General features: G+C 38.7%; 1 protein-coding gene across 2 annotated transcripts in view; it reads left to right on the top strand.

The window, feature by feature from the left end:
* The first annotated feature begins 1101 nt into the window (after positions 1-1101).
* noc2l (NOC2-like nucleolar associated transcriptional repressor) overlaps positions 1102-12692 on the top strand; it is a 42260-nt gene continuing 30669 nt past the window's right edge. For both annotated transcript variants that reach the window (XR_006983717.2, XM_017487597.2), the window contains exons 1-9: positions 1102-1251; positions 1834-1959; positions 3157-3340; positions 5390-5506; positions 7112-7226; positions 7319-7412; positions 8252-8330; positions 8458-8568; positions 12030-12143. Coding sequence is in view for 1 of the 2 variants with exons in the window: in XM_017487597.2 (XP_017343086.1) it covers positions 1232-1251; positions 1834-1959; positions 3157-3340; positions 5390-5506; positions 7112-7226; positions 7319-7412; positions 8252-8330; positions 8458-8568; positions 12030-12143 (960 nt within the window). In the remaining variant the exon portion in view is untranslated. The remainder of the gene's footprint in view (positions 1252-1833; positions 1960-3156; positions 3341-5389; positions 5507-7111; positions 7227-7318; positions 7413-8251; positions 8331-8457; positions 8569-12029; positions 12144-12692) is intronic.

The raw sequence follows: 12692 nt of genomic DNA, 5'->3' as shown, positions 1-12692 counted from the left end.
TATTTTAAACGAAGTTCTCATTAAAAACAAAATAATGAATTCCCCATTGAATAAAAATCTCTTGTTATAACATACATGCCATATATAAAGTATACCTATGATTAAGGTAAGTGATAACAGGGACTAACTTGTTTTATGGACATCCAACAACATCAAATGCGACATCCATCCATTTTCCATACCACTTATCCTACACAGGGTTACAGGGGAGTCTGGAGTCCACCCCAGGTAGGGGACAGCCTGGACACGCGCACACACACATTTGGACACTACGGATAATTTGGAAATGCTGATCAGCCTACAACGCATGTCTTTGGACTAGGGGAGGAAACCGGAGTACCCTGAGGAACCACCCCCCCCCCCCGCCCCGCCCCCGCCCCCCCAGCCCTGGAGGTGCAAGGCAACCACTCACCACCATGCTTCCTGCAGTGAGAGTCATAATAGTAAAAGTGTTCAATAGCAGTATTATACAGTAATAGATGTGAAGTGGGAGCTGCTGGGAGGTGTGTGCAGGTTAGTAAATATAAATGTTTAAAAGTACAACGTGTTTATTAATAAATTAAAATTATAATTTCTGGCAAGTCACTATATTAATAGAGGAACACTTCTGGATGTGCTGTTATAGGAAAATAATCCAAATTGTGCTAGTAACAAAGCCACTTTGACTCCTTCCGCAATCCTAATTCATCACCTTCTGACTAAGAAGAATCAAACATTCAACAGGGCTGTGGAATAATTAGTCCTAATACATTCATACAGCAAGATGCATAACTATTGCTTTAATATATGGATGCAAATGAATGCAAAAAAAGCTCAAACCACAGACAAATCCTTCACTCGGCCAGTAGCTCAAAAATTCCAGCCTTTCACGGAAAATATGCACCTGGCAACCCTATAACACCCTCCCTTCTGTTTTATCGTGGTGGAAAGCCGAAGGAAACAAATAATTTTTTTTGTTTTACGTCACGCCGACAGCTGTGAATTTCATACTTTGAAACTCTTTAATAGATTTCATACACCTCGTTTAAAAACCACGTTTTACGTTATCTAGTCATTTATAAGGAGACATTAGAAAGTACATCGTTTTAAAAAACAGTGTAGTCTGTTCTTTTTCTATGCGCTAATTTTTAGGCTTCCAGTCTCGCGATGGAATGAAACATGACACAAAAGATCAACAGACTGCAGCGGTGCATTGTGGGTAGTGCGTCTGTAAGCACGTTTGGGATCCAGCATGGCAGGAAAGAGCAAGAGGTAACCTTAAACGCGATGTTCTTTGTATTCATTTAACAGCGTGAATAATTAATTTGGAGTGTTGTTAGAGTATACAGGCATTTTATAGAATATAGAGCTGATCGCTTAAACTAGTATTTTTCTAGTGTGTAGTGAGAAGTACTGAACATTAGCGCTAGCTAGCTAGAGAGCTACATGGAAGTATTTATTATTTATATACTGTGTATTATGGCCACTGTGATACATTAGGGGTTTTATAGAGAGACATTTGAAATCCTGATTTCGGTATTAGCTTTACTTCCTGACAGTAAATTAGATTCAGTGTTTAGCTAGATGGTAGTTGTACAGAATAACTCGCATGGCTAGTTCACTCAGGACTGTGGTGCGAACTTAAAAACTTTATTTATAAAACATATAAATATTTATACTGGCAAGGAATCTTGTAGAGTTCAAAGAAATGTACTCCTTATTGATCCAAAATAAACGTTAGCCTGAAAAATAAGAGACTAAAACTGGACACACTAGCTACATTTTGCATTGGACGCCTCAAATCTAGAACATCGAATGCACCTTTTGTAGAGTGTCATATTGTTTGTGTTACAGGAAGTTGGAGGATCTGAGTGTGGATGAATTCCTGTTGTCTGGATTTGATGCTTTTGAAGGGAATGAATCTGAAGATGAGGCTTCAGATCTGGAGAATGGGACAGATTACTCTGGATCCCAAGGCCAGTGAGTATGGTTTTAGTTGTGGCTGAGATTATTGTAAAGAAAATGTAGTTCCACTGATTTACAAAAAAAAAAAAACCAGCAACAAACTTTATTACTTTTCAATAATGACATGCTTAAAATGTTTCACACTAAGAGCAAAGCCTTCAGTCTATTTCTCTGAAGCCGTTTGATCTCTTTAATGTAAAACAGTCAGCAGGGGGATTGTTTATTTAAGAATGAAACACTAACTGCAGGTCAGAAGTGCATGTAATTTCCTGTCTTACTGCATTTCACTTTCATCAATTAATTGATTCTAAGCCAGAGGTGTCGATCATATCCGGATAAGGTCTGTGTGGGTGCAGGGCTGTGTCTGAATATTCATACTACACAGTAGGCGAAAAGAAGTACGCCAAAGGAGTAGCATGTCCGAATTCTCAGGATTCATAAAGCAGTAGGCGAGAAATACTCAGATGGCTGACTGTTTCCGCCTCGATTCTGCAGTATGGAACCGTTGGACACTATGGATACTGCGCTATCCCATAATGCAACGGGACTGGCATGGAATAGATGCCAGAAGCCGTGCTGCGTAGTACGTCCGGATTGTATTCATGCTTACCACTTACACTGATCAGTGCGTACTGTATCAATGGCCGAGCAGTAGGTACTGAATCGAATGCAGTGGGTACTGTAGCAGTATGTGATTTCGGATGCAGCCCAGGTTTTCGTTCCAACCATTCAGAAGCCTGAGTGTGAGTGATGTGTGTGTGTGTGTGTGTGTGTGTATATACACTCCCAGCAAAAAAAGAAACGTCCCTTTTTCAGGAGACTGTTTAAACAATATTTTTCATGCAACCATAAACAATTATTGCACATGTGGAACATTCCTTAACACACGGACAGTTTACAGACATTAGGCAATTAAGGTCACAGTTACAATAACTTAGGACACTAAAGAGGCCTTTCTGCTGACTCTGAAAAACACCAGAAGAAAGATGCCTAGGGTTCCTGCTGACCTGCGTGAACATGCCATAGACCTGCGACAGGGAGACATGAGGACTGCAGATGCAGCCAGAGCAATAAACTGCAATGTCTGTAATGTAAGATGCCTAAGACAGTGCTACAGGGAGACGGGAAGGACAGCTGATCATCCTTACAGTGGAAAATGACATGTAATCATGTGTGTGTGCACGTGTCCCCACACTCTGCCTTTTTTTTAAGGAGTCTCAAAAAGAAGGGCAAAGCATCTCACCACAAAGACCAGCTCTCGAGGCTTAAGGACACGGATCCAGAGTTCTACAAGTTTTTACAGAACAACGACCAGAAGCTGCTGAATTTCGATGACACAGATAGTTCAGAGGATGAAGAGGAAGACAAATACCACAAACTCCCATCTCAACTGGAGGTATGTCCTTATTTACTAAATGGCTGTCCTGTTTTAAAAAAAAAAAAAGAGAGAGACAGAAAACATGATCAGGACAATATGGGAATACTATATTTGATTTTATACATTTGCGATAAAATGTTTACATACATAAATATTGAACCTCACTTTTTCACAATTCCACACATTTCATATAATCATACATTTCTTTTGGCAAGTCAGTTAGGGTGTCTACTTTGGTCACATCAGTATAAATTTTAAAATTATCCATTAGAGACAGATTTATTCTCTGTTTCATGATTCCAGCGAGTCAGATGTTTGATACCATGGGAAAAGCCGTGCAATTCAGCCAAGACCATGAAAATGCAGACCTCGAAAAGTATGGTTCATTGTTACATTTTTATATTTTCTAACAATTGTATGTAAATATTAGAAAATTGGGGCACACGGACACTTCGTTATTCAGCAGTGTGGCACAAATAAATAGCAAGGGATGAACGAACTTTGATCTGAAAGGTTCAAATAAAAAAAATGAGCTGGTGAAGGACATGGAGGCATCAGATATGGAAGTATGGAGAGAGAGAGAGAGAGAGAGAGAGAGAGAGAGCTAGGCCTACATCGCCATGGCCTGAAAGGCCATCATGCAAGAACGAAACCCATTCTCTAAGACCGGCATTAATAAAAACCCCCGCCAGACTGAGGTCTGCAGGTGATCAGCAAGACAAATTCCTAACCTTTTGGAGGAGTGTTCTCTGGTCAGACGAAGCAAAAATGTAATTCTTTGTTCAGTGCTTTGTATGGAGAAAAATGTGTGTGGCTTTTGCTTAGAACACCATCCCAATTGTGAAGCATGGGGGTGGCAGCATCATGTTGTGGGGTTTTTTTTCCCCTGGAAAAGGGACTTGTATAGATGACATGATGAGGAAGAAATAGAAATATTGAAGCAAAACCTTAAGACATCAGCCAGAAGATTAAAACTCTGTTGTAACTGGGTCTTCCAGCAGAAGGATGATGATGATCCTAAGCATACGAAGCATCATAAAGACAAAGTAGTGAAAATATTATGAAGAGATTGGGCACCCCAAAGCCCTGACCTGAATCCTGTAGAAAATTTGTGGACTGAACTGAAAAAGCATGTCTGAGCATGGAGGCCTGCAAACCTGACTGAGTTACACCAGTTCTGTCAAGAGGAAGGAGCCGAAATTCCGGCAAGGATTGTGAGAAGCTTGTGGAAGGCTACACCAGCCATTTGTTTCTAGTTAAGCAATGAAAAGGCAATGCCACCAAATACTAACAAAAAGCTTACGCAGCACAATTTTGACCCACTGAAAATCTGATATAGATATGATAAAATAAAAGCTGAAACCAATCAGTTTTGTATTGGTTTATTATTGAAGTGACCCCTCATGGAAAGAAAGTAGACTCCTTAATTGATGTAACACAAGAAATGTATACTAACATGAAATGTGTGGAATTGTGAAAAATTGAGTTTGTCTAAATGTCTTTAGCCTACATGTATGCAACCTCGACTGTATACAGTGTTTGCACTTGATTTCTCAATTTTTTCTCATTTCTAAAGTACAGTAATCCTAGTGGATCTGAGAACTGTGTCAGTCCTTTTTGTATTATGCAGTTTGTACAGGATTTTGCAGAGGTTTTTTTTTTGGTGATCGTTGTGGCCAAAACGCTTGCTTTTTGTGCTTTTTGAAAATTTGCGATTTTAAAAAAGTTATTAATTTTTTTGCGGAAAACTACTCGATTTGGCAAAAATGCAATTGCATGAAATTATGCATGGTCTTTGGCTGTGATGATTGTTGGTAAATGAGAGCTTTTAGCTGTTCGACGCACACATTAATCGAAGAGGGCTTTTTCTGAATGCATGTTGCGATGATGTCACATGACTCGTCTTGGCCCAAATCTGTGGAAAATCTGCAGTTATTTTGAAAAATCGCACGCTCCGCCGAATGCTTGATTTTGCGTTCATTTCTGCATTCGCAAAATCCTGGAAGGGCTGATTTAGGTTTAACATTTAAAAACTCATTTTAACTGAATAGTTCTCTGTGATTTCAGGTTGCCAGCTCAGATGAGGAGGTGGACGAGAAAGATAAGAAACAGGCAAAAAAATCTGCAAAAAAGACTACGAAAGTCACAACCAAGATGATTGAGGGTTGGAAAGCGCTGCTTAAGGTAAAATCTGTCTTCCTGCTAATGCGTTTGAATTTTCTTCATGAATGTGGTTTCATTATCGTATTATCATGCATTTGCGAGTTATAGTCGAGGAGACTCAATGCCACCTTTTAATACTTAAAGGAAAAGTCCATCATGCAGCACATTTTAAATATGATTTCAGGAACATCTTAATATTAAAACATTTGTGATGTGCCGCTGGTGATGTATTTTTGTTATCCCCGTGAGAAGTTGAGGATGGTATGTCACTCTGCTATCATAGGGTGATATTGCTAGTACAGTTACAATGATCTTTTATAGGAGAAAGAAAATGTAACAGTTAAGGTCAGGTTTTGCTGTTCGGCCCTTCTTTTCTCACTCACCATTTTTCAGCCTGGCTAGTCAGTGACCTATGAGTTGATCAGGACCGCTGTATTAGTCAGAAATTTCATTAGAAAATTAAATCTCCCGCCACAGAAGGTCAATTATTAATGACAAAGATTAATATGCAAGTTGTTCAGAGCGGACCATATAAACATTTGTTTATATGTTTCTGTAAAGCTGCTTTTAGACAAGGTCAATTGTTAAACGCGCTATACAAATAAAATTGAATTGAATTTACATTGAAGCTTGCTGCACCTTGTATGTTAGTGGTTTCTAGCAAGTGTCTACTAAATAATAAACTACAATATACAATATTCAGGCTATGTTATGTAGTCTATGCCTTTAATCTAAACACGATATGGGCTGTGTTTGTAACCTGTGTTTTCATCTCATTAGACTAATAAACACTGAATACAGGGATGTTGTGCGCTTAAATAATCTGACAGCCAATGTAGACCGATGTTCTCGAAACAAAATGAGATGTAAAGTGGACCTCCTGATCACTGTTTTGCACAGGGATGTGTGACTTTGTATGTCTAAAAACCAAAATATGTGGTTCCTCAGCCAGACTTGTGTCGTGTATAATTTGTAGTATGAGTACTTTTTAAAAAATATATATCAGACATTACTGTTGATTTGGGGAATAGGGGGTCCAGTGGCTTAGTGGTTAGCACGTTTGCAACTGCCAGGTCATGCACCTGGCAGTTGAGGGTTCAAATCCCGTCTCCACCCTGTGTTCGCGGAGTTCGCATGTTCTCTCGTCCCGGCATTCCGGTTTCTTCCCCCAGTCCAAAGACATGTGCTGTAAGCTGATCAGCATTTGCAAATTGTATGTGTGCGATTGTGCCCTATGATGGGTTTGCAACCTGTCCAGGGTGTCCCACAAGTTCCCTGTGATAGGCTCCAGGCTCCCCCGTGACCCTGTGTAGGATATGGGAAATGGATGAATGTGAGGAATAAAGCATGATGGAACATAATCATGTTCCCAGGGGGCTGGGGGGTCTTCACCGACAGGGATAGATGGATTTTCCCCACAACAGCACATCCCAAAGTGTTTTGTTCCTTTATACCACAGCAGTTTGCCAGCGATTATATTGATTTATTTATTTATTCATTTCGAGTAACCACTTTATCCTGATGAAGGTCATCATGCCAACAATATCATTTTTAAAAAAAATAAAATTATTAATGAACAAGACCTCACACTTTATCAATTTATAATTTTTTTTGCTTGTTTTGCAGAAAGAAACTAGCGCACGTTTGATCCGGGACGTCACACAGGCCTTCAAAGCTGCAGTGGCAGTTACAAAAGGTGACAAGGAAATAGATTGTCGCTACACTGTGGATGACAGTTCAGGTAAATGCCTTGCTTTAATGAAATGTAGTATGCGTTATGTTAAATCAGTATTGGTCAAATGAAATGCTTGATATTTTCCTTTTTCATTTCAGTATTCAATGCGCTGATCTTGTTCTGCATAAAGGACATGCATGGTGCTCTGAACAAACTGCTGAATTTCAAAGCTTCGGACAAAGATAGAAAAAAGTAAGGGCACGTGCATGAGGATCCTCTCTCGGGGGGGGTCCATCCCTAAAATGCGTCGTACTATTGTAAATGCATGAGCGGGCACAGTAGGCTAAATGTGGGAAATAGCATGCAGTCGTGCACTCAATGAGCCGAATGTAATGGAGATAGCACGGGAGATACCGTCAGTGTTTGAAAGACAAATTTTCTTGGAAAATAAATGTTGTAATCTAAACATAGTTGTATCTCAAGCATAAATGTCCTGCACAGTTTAACCATGAAATGAAATGTTGATGGTGAAATGATTACGATGAAGTTTAGCTGTTGTCATGAGGTCACTTTAAGGCTTGAGTATGAATGAAGCAGGCTGATAAAATACTGCCGAAGGTCAGTGTATAATTCACACGCTGTTAAGGTCTATATTCGGGTTGCAGACATATTCCCAATACAATGTTTGTGTACAGGCATCAGAATATTCCTATATACTTGGTTGTATGCCTGAGTTGTCATACCTAAAAATCTAGCCTACAGCTTAGCATCTGTTCGCACCCATAATTCCTTGAGGACTGAGCATGTGTGTATATCTCCTTTCAGTGGATTTGTCTGATTAAAACAGACATGTTTCAGTGGAGGGAATCAGAATATCGTCTTAATCTGAACTGGGCAATCGGACTGCGGCTTTCACGTGACTCAGTAGTAATTAGAATATTGGCAAATTCTGATCAATATCGGAGTACTGATGTGCTTATACACGTAGTTCTTTTTTGTTTATTTGTTTGTTTTATCATGGTTCACTCTCAACAGTGTTTATTTTGCCTATTAATGAAGTCACCTGATTTATATGTATATATTTTTGGCAGATTAATATTGCCGTCATCAAGTCCCAAGTGGCAGAAGAATCAGCTTGATATCAAAATGTACTTGAGTGGACTTGTTCAGGTATATTTAATTTGTGGGTTTGTTTGTTTGTTTGTTTATTTATTTATTTATTTATTTATGTCTGTCCTCAATCACACAGAAACTGTTCCAGTGTTTAACATGCTGACTGAAATCTTACTGTTCACAGCTGCTCTCCAGTCTCACCCAGTCCACAGTTATCGCTGCTGTTCTCCACCATGCAAACCAGATGGTGCCCTACTTCCTGTGTGTGCCCAAACAGGCTCGACACTTACTGAAGGTGAGGGTGCTGGTTTTTTTTTTTCTTTCTGTGGTTATAAAAGTGAACTGTGTGTACGTGCAGCAGGGGTGGGCAAGGCTTTAATTTTTTATCTGTCCCACAGGGCAAGGAAAAGCTCCAATGTGTTGCTCAGTCTCATGTTTTGTTTGCCCAGAAACCTAACTGACGAGGCTAAAAGTACACCTACTATAGGTGCAGGGCTGCACAATTAATCAAATATTGATCTTGACTACTATTTTGACCGGCCACGGTTATATGAACTCGATCGACTGAGATATTGACGTATAAAGTTCGTCCTCCGCTCATAGAAACTCAAATCAAGCGCTTCCTGAACTTAACGGCCAGTCCAGGGCTCTATGGTAACAACTTATTATTAATTATTTTATTATTAATTACAAAAATTTAGGAGCGCAGTCAAAAATATTGGCGCACAATTGAAGTTTCCTTTTTATTATTATTATTATTATTATTATTATTTTTAAAGAGATGGTAACGTTAATGTGCCACAATATAACACACAAGAAGGCATGAGAAAACGTGAGCTTGTCAATTATGACAGAATTTAGCAACCTAGTGTGAGCCATGACAAATTAATTTACCTTCTGATAAACTAAATTGAATATTTTCAGTTAATTTTACAGACTGTATGCAAAAAAACAAACAAACCCAACCGTTAACCTGTTCCACTTGGTAAACAAATACAATAAACCTCAATATTCAGTCTTTGAAGTCTGCTCCTCTTAAATATATTTAAAGCTACACTATTAGACATTTTCCACTGTCATGGTTCTGGGCTGGAGCCAGTTCTCGACCCGCTCTGTGCATATTGTGTATATCTGAATAATCTCATATAGGATGCGATTGGGTGAGTTCATTTACCCGTCAGATGAAAGCACTTTAGGTTAATGGTGTTCATTAGGGATGCACCGATCAGGATTTTTACGATCGAAACCGATCCAGATACCAATCTTTTTTTTTTGTTCGTTTTGTTTTTTTTTTGTTTGTTTAAGTTTTAATCAGGAGGTCTGTCATAAACAGTTAAATGTAAGCTCTCTGCTCATGGTCACTGTTAATTGAGTTAAAATAATAGCAATGAGAAATATTGTTGCTTAATTGATAGATAAACAAGCATAAAATATTTATTTTAAAATATTTTAAACAATTAAGAGTCCTAATTAAAAGTAGATTAACACAAAAATGACCCATATTAGGAAAAAGGCTAATAGCCTTCTGAGGAGATAGCAAACTAAGCTTAATGTCAAATTGATATTAATTGATAATTTTCTGCATAGGCCTGAATTGTTTTCATTTAGTTGCATATTGATATATTGGATTGCATATTTTCATTTGGTTGAAGGAATTTTTATTTTTACTTATCCTGTATTTTGGGTACAGTTTTATTTATATTTTGCTTCTATGAGATGATTCACTTTAAGGATCAGTCTAATTTGATGCAAAGATTAGCAGGACTGTAACACAACATGGAGGTGAAAGCAGCGGTCTGTTTAGTTAAATGTGAAAGAGCAAAAAAAAAAATGTTGCCCCTAAAAGCAATGAATAATCGTGATCTCAATGTTGATCAAAATAACCATGCAGCCCTAGTTAGGTGCATTAATACAGACCAAGAGTACTATATATATATATATATATATATATATAAATATATAAATATGAATATGATCATGTAGCACATTGCATTTGTGTCTTTGACAAAAAAAGGTTTATGAACATTTCAGCTGTGAGATGTGGTGGTCTGTTTGCACATCGCGTGTGAAAGATATTATTCAGGTCTGGTTACTGGCTTTATTTTCTCTAGATATATAACTACAAGGACACAACGTGTTATGGAGAGTTAAATGACAGCTTTGTGCTGAACTTTATTTTGCACAGTTTTGACTAGGCAAATATGAATAAAACACATAATCTGCTTGTCCCAGGTGCCTGAGCTAGTGGCAGGCACTGTAACACAAATAATAAGTAATAAAATATATTATCACAATATGTCAAGACATTTCTAAGATGCACGATATGCATCATGAGATATGGTTCCTAACAAACTGCCTTCAAAACCAGTGGTGTTGCATTACAGAATAAACCTTGTAAAATGAGTTTGATGATACTGTTATGTAATGTGTAATAGGCTTGGGACGATTGACGATAGTTGGAATCTACTGGATACTGCAATTTCCCATGCTATCACGATTGGATATCAAGTTGGACGATTTAAACATCTGTCGGAAGATGGGTTGTGTGCAGCTTTGTTGTATCTGTTTTCTCGTATCTGTTGTATCCGTCGTAGCTTTTTTTTTTTTTTTCACCTACTTTGTATCCTATATGAACCATAATAACCTGCTGTATGGCTTGGGACCCGAACAACAAAGCCTCCTTCTTTGATGAATATTAGCGTCGGTGCTGCTGAACAGATAGAGACATGAATGTCTTCACTCTCAAAACATGAGTGGTGGTTTCAATTAAGAAAATGGCACAATGTGACTCAAAACAGAGTGCATGCATGCACGTGTAGTTTATATCATTTTATTTAAGGATTATAACGAGCTCAGTCAAAGCGAATAACTCGTAAAGTTTATTGACGGCCCCGACTTCAGTTTTGCAGTATGCCTGACTTTGTTAACGGGTAATTAAGCAAAATAAATAAATAAATCCTGACTAAACACAGCTATAGCCAACTCATAACCAGCCTCTGCTACTTTTTCTGCCGTAATGACTCGTACAAGAAATGCCTTAGGTGTCTGGCCACACCCCCTTCTTTTTCCTCCTCGAAGCTATAGGTGATACTATCATCGATCGCCGATAGTTAGGGGTACGATCGGATGATGGCATATTGCACACAATCTCACAAGCCTAATGTGTACTAAAATCTCTTTTAAAAATGTTTTACATCCTTGAAGATTTTGACAATAGAAAGCATGATCAAATCTGCTTCCAGAGTTTGTAATTGTTGTATTTAATATTGATACCATAATAAATTATCATATCGCCCAGCCCTAGTCTGTGCTGCTGATTTGTCCACCGCTGGTGCAGATTTACTTGTTTCTTATTCCCTGGAGGACTACATGTAGAGGTCTCAATGCAGAAAAATGAACCGTATCAATAGTTCAGCATATCTACTTGTGGATTTTCCGCTGTTGCTATAGGAGTAACATGACTTCATGTTCTGAACATCACTCTTCCGTTTAACATCAGGCGAAGTGTTGTTCCAACAGAACTTTATGCCCTTCAGTCCAATTAAACCCAGATGTGTCCTGTCTCGTCGTGAGCAGTCAGTTAGTCACTAAACGTGCACCTGGGCGAGTTGTGTTGCAATTTACATGGAACTTGTCTTGGCAGGGCAGCTTTGGAGACTAAAAGGATTAAGTTAAAGATAAACCATCAGAATTCTTCATGTTTATTGTTTATTATTACATGCACAAATAATTTTCTCCTCCTTTTTCTCTCTGTAGCAACTGATTAAGCAGTGGAGCACAGGAGAGGAGACGGTGCGAGTGCTGGCCTTTCTGGCCATCAACAAGATCTGCCGTCACAAACAAGACTTGTTCCTGAACACTGTCCTCAAGGTAATCCAGCACTACATCCAAACCTTCAACACTGGAGCAACCCTTGAACATACAATGACAGCCAGTAGGGCTGCACGATTAATTTTATTTTAACTGTGATTAATCGCGATTTCTGCCTCCCGCGATTAACCAAGCATAGTCCTCTGGGATATCGGTGTTAGCATGCAGAAAACATCAACACGGCAAGGATGCAAATTGTTCATTTTTCTTATGGGCTGAGTCTATGGATGATGAACCAAACCACAAGTCACAATCACAAATTATTTTTCGCTTCGACTGACCTATCACACTCCCTTTGGAATTTCGCTACTTACCACTTAGTGGTTCGTTTTCAAGCATGCTTTGAAGTAGGGTCAAGTTTGCAGAACTTCACGGCTTCACGAGCAGATAACCATATTAAAGCATACAGTTATTCAGCTTGACTGAACAAACAAAATGGCAAAGCAGCAAGAGGAAGGTGAGGGGAATACATTCCTATAAAGGCGCCATCCTTTATTGTTTGGAAGTCACTAGCAATAGCCCTGCAGAAGTTAATTAAGGTTTTTCATG

The sequence above is a fragment of the Ictalurus punctatus genome, chromosome 15 (genome assembly GCF_001660625.3).
Source record: "Ictalurus punctatus breed USDA103 chromosome 15, Coco_2.0, whole genome shotgun sequence".
In the NCBI taxonomy this organism is placed as follows: Eukaryota; Metazoa; Chordata; class Actinopteri; order Siluriformes; family Ictaluridae; genus Ictalurus; species Ictalurus punctatus.
This window is presented reverse-complemented; position numbering and strand designations above follow the sequence as displayed.